This window comes from Nicotiana sylvestris, chromosome 5 (genome assembly GCF_000393655.2).
Source record: "Nicotiana sylvestris chromosome 5, ASM39365v2, whole genome shotgun sequence".
In the NCBI taxonomy this organism is placed as follows: Eukaryota; Viridiplantae; Streptophyta; class Magnoliopsida; order Solanales; family Solanaceae; genus Nicotiana; species Nicotiana sylvestris.
The window spans coordinates 50379624-50383357 of record NC_091061.1 but is presented as its reverse complement, the minus strand read 5'-3'; the positions used below and the strand labels follow the sequence as shown (position 1 = coordinate 50383357).

The 3734-nt window shown below is 39.9% G+C and overlaps 1 protein-coding gene across 1 annotated transcript; it reads right to left on the bottom strand.

The window, feature by feature from the left end:
• Positions 1-1148: 1148 nt before the first annotated feature.
• Positions 1149-2333, bottom strand: LOC138868639 (uncharacterized). The gene is made up of 3 exons (XM_070146202.1): positions 2083-2333; positions 1772-2022; positions 1149-1537 (listed from the first exon to the last, which is right to left on the bottom strand). The coding sequence occupies exons 1-3, from the start codon at positions 2331-2333 to the stop codon at positions 1149-1151; spliced, it is 891 nt and encodes a 296-aa protein (XP_070002303.1).
• Between the last annotated feature and the right edge of the window lie 1401 nt (positions 2334-3734).

Below are 3734 nucleotides of genomic sequence, written 5' to 3'. Positions count from 1 at the left end.
GGCAGAGCGCTTCATACAAATGTCATCTAATGCGACGAAAATAACTTGCCTGATATAACCAATTTGAGGGATTGTTATAGACTGGAATTTTTCTTCAATGATGGACATGGTTCGGCTTGCCAACAACTTTGAAAGGGAAGAGACAAAGGCTTGCTTTAGATTTATGTCTCCACCGATCTTGAAGTATATCTTTGCCATTTTTTGAATATGCCTGACAATGACATTTCTGTCGAATGATGAACACTTCATCTCGAAGAGTTGTCTTCGCATTTTCTCCTGTCTTTGGCCAGTATCTCCGCAGAAAACTTCATGTAGGATTCTGATGTTGAAGGCAAAATCTTGGGATGTAAGAAAAGTATTTTTGTCTTGAATTTCAAGTGAGTTCTACCAATCTCTGAGAATTCCTAAGAACCGTGAAGTGAGTTCTGACAGGATGGTATACTTTTCTCGTTCCACCAAATTTTTGGTCACCATCCAAGTATAAAAGTCTTGGATCCTTTGAGGTCGTCTTGAAATCTTGACATCATCTAAGGTGAAAGTGTGGAATCTAGTTCCAACTTGTTTTGACGCTATGGGCTCATATCTTCTTTCCGGGATTGGTTCATCTGTCATGCTTTCTTGTACCTCATCTACTTCAGATACTTCTGGGTCTCTTGGCTGATTTAAAAATATTGGGGGATTGTCATCTTTGGAAGAGTTTGTTGTGGATTCATTGCTTGATTAAGAGTTATCTTCCATTATTTCATCGACTGATGAATTCAGAGATTCCGACCATAGAGTATCTTCTTCTTATATGTATCTTGGGAGACATAGAGGTCTGGAGCCTTCTGGTCAGAAATCATCGGATTTTCGGGGTCCGATCCTTTTGAACTTTCTCCTTGGTCTCGCCTTTTCTTTGTTTGTTTTTGCATTGCAAGAGCATAATTCCTTTCCCTAACCATTTTTTCAATATCAAAATCATGTTCTTCTTTTAAGGGTTGGGTGAAAGTGATTGGATTTTGTGAGGTAGATGGAAAAGTAGAAAAGGTGTAGTCTAATTTAAGTTGGGAATATGCTTGTGGAGACACAGGGAAGAAGGTAGGTTTTGAGGGGAAAACTGGGGTCTTTTGTGGCTCAAAGTGGTCATTTCTCAAAAGTTGAATTTGTTCTCAGATGGAAATCGTCTCCTTTTGTTGTTGTTGGAAAAATTGGAAAAGTGAAGTTCCTGGAGGAAAAATCTCGTATTGTAAATTTGCCAACCTCAGTCCTAAGGCTTTGATTAGTCCGGCATAGTGAGACGATATTTGCTCCATCTTTTTCTCAATTGTTTCCACTTTGCTCATCATTTTGTTTTGTGTATGGGACACGTTCTTTATGGTGTTGTCAATGTTGTTCAATACCTTGTTTTGGTAAATGGAGTTTTCTGATTGCCATTTCATTGATGCTTCGATGTCACTTGTTGGGGGTTTTTCTCCAGTAGGTAGCACTATGTTTTTCTTTGGAATTTTTGGAGCACGGCTTATACCCTCCTTTTCAAAAGGTTGGAGTGAAGGAAAATCTAGGGTATGACTGGAGCTTGAAGGATTTAGCATGAATATCTGTGGTTGTGTGGGATTTGTGGTTTTTTGAGTTGGTGAAGTTTCAGGTTCAGGTGGCTTTTTGGATTCTAGGGTATGAGCTGATGGTGATTTGGGTTTGGGTGTGGTTTCACTATCCTCCCAGCTTGGAGTGAATTTTTTTGGTAATTTTAGCTATTCCTGGGGTTTGTAACTGACAAGAAATTCATATTTACCTGGATGGCTTAATGAGCCAATTGAAGGATCTTTATTTTCATATTTGGCTCGAAATTGTTTTTCAGTGGTCTTCCCCTTTTTCTTGGATTTTGGTTTGGTTTTGTTGAGGCCGAACCTTTCCCAATGACGCTGGTGGTGTTCATCATATTCTCCAATTGGATCTTCCAAACAGTCTTGGCAGTCGCTATCAAGATCCCAAGGGCAGTGTCCCGTAAAGGGGCATTTGAACCACCAAGCCCTTTTTCCTTCTCTGTCAAAATTTTGACACTAGTCACGTTCTTCCATGATGCTTTGTATATTTCGAAAGAACTCTCCATCAGGTTCAGGGTATGTATCTGTTGTATCTTTGGGTTGAATCATTTGGCAAGAAAAGATGGTTTTATTGGGTTTTTTGAGATTGGAATGGTCAAAGCTTATGAAAACGGTTTTGTCATCTCTTTTTGTAAAAGCTTGTTCACCAGATTGTAGAGATTCCTCCGGTTCTCTTAACTTTTCATAATTTATGATCCAGGAATCAGGAAGAATTTTGACAAGTTCTCCTCCAGAAAGGCAAAGATCCATGGTATGATTTTGGACTCGCGCTGCCATTTGGTGATGAAGAGTGGCTTGGATGGAATCTTTGGCTTGAGGGGCTCTTTGGATGTGGACTTGGATTTTTATTGCTTCGGTTAAGTATGGATCATAAAGGGACATGTTGAATTTGGAAACATAGTTATGAAGACAGTCCCAGCATTTATGGTAACTTTTGCAGTACCCAAATTTGCATGTTGGTACTCCAAGTACCTTGTATCTAGAAGAGAAAATCGAGCTACAACAGGTTGACCTTTTCTTCCGTGATATGTTAAAGCGATTCGGATAACACCAAAATGGATATGGGTAAAACCATGATCTCTCCATTGACTGGGAAAATCATCTGGGATTTGAAGGGTGATAAATTGTTCCTCTCGAGTGGAAAGAATAGGATGTTGGTCAAGTTTTGAGGCAGCAACATATTCTTTAACTCCTTTTAGTATGTGTTGGACTAAGGAACGAATTTGGGTCCAAGGTGCAAATGATTTTTTGGCAAAAGCTGAGTAGGGGTTTATGAGGGGTAGTTCAGTGGAGGATACTTTTTGTTCATCGGGCAGGATATCAACTTATAGAGGTAATCATATTTATTGGACAAGGTTTTATATAAGGTAGGAGACATATTCATTTTTGCCAGGGAAGAGGATGATGGAAATGACTCAGACATATTTAGTAAATTGTTCCTCCCTCCGAAAGGATGGACATGCTCTGATACCACAATATAAAGAACAAAGTAAGATACTCCAAGAAAGCAAACTAAAGTTGTGAGTTGTAGCTACCGGGTTTTGGGAGCTGTCTATACCTGAGTTGTTAGTTTACTTGTATATGCCGAGCGGCAGTTTTCCAGCTTTATTTCTATTATCATTTCAGTTATTCCGTAACTGTTAGGCTTACCTAATCTTAGAGACTAGGTGCTGTCACGACATCTTATGAAGGATGATTTGGGTTGTGATAAGTTGGTATTAGAGATCTAGGTTTATAGGTGTTATGAGTCACAAGAAGGTTTAGTAAGGTCTTGTGGATCGGTACGGAGATGTCTGTACTTATCTTCAGGAGGCAATAAAATAGTTAGGTAAATTGCACTTCTTTGATTCCTTGTCGGGTGAAATTGTTGACTTCGGAATTATAAACTTCTATCTTCTATTCTCTGACAGATGCTAAGGATACATACAACCGGATCAGATGCCCAGTTTCTGAGCATGTTTGGTACGCTAGCTCAGGCAAGGTTGATCCCACTTGCTCCTACCATATCTCAGGTCGGGGAGGAGTATAGACTCCCGCTGCCCGCACCATAGAGCAACAGGTTCAAGTTATCCAGGTTCCATAGATCATACCAGTGCAACTGGTAGCCCCAGTTTGACCTGAGGGTAGGGCATCAAAATCTAAGGAGGAGCA

Excerpts from the sequence above, each read along its gene's own strand:
- LOC138868639 (XM_070146202.1), bottom strand. The coding sequence starts at position 2,333 with ATGGATCTTTGCCTTTCTGGAGGAGAACTTGTCAAAATTCTTCCTGAT. Across the intron at positions 2,023-2,082 it reads TACCCTGAACCTGATGGAGA|AGAAGGAAAAAGGGCTTGGT; the intron begins GTTCTTTCGAAA and ends AAATTTTGACAG. Across the intron at positions 1,538-1,771 it reads TGGCTCATTAAGCCATCCAG|ATTTTCCTTCACTCCAACCT; the intron begins GTAAATATGAAT and ends GTCATACCCTAG.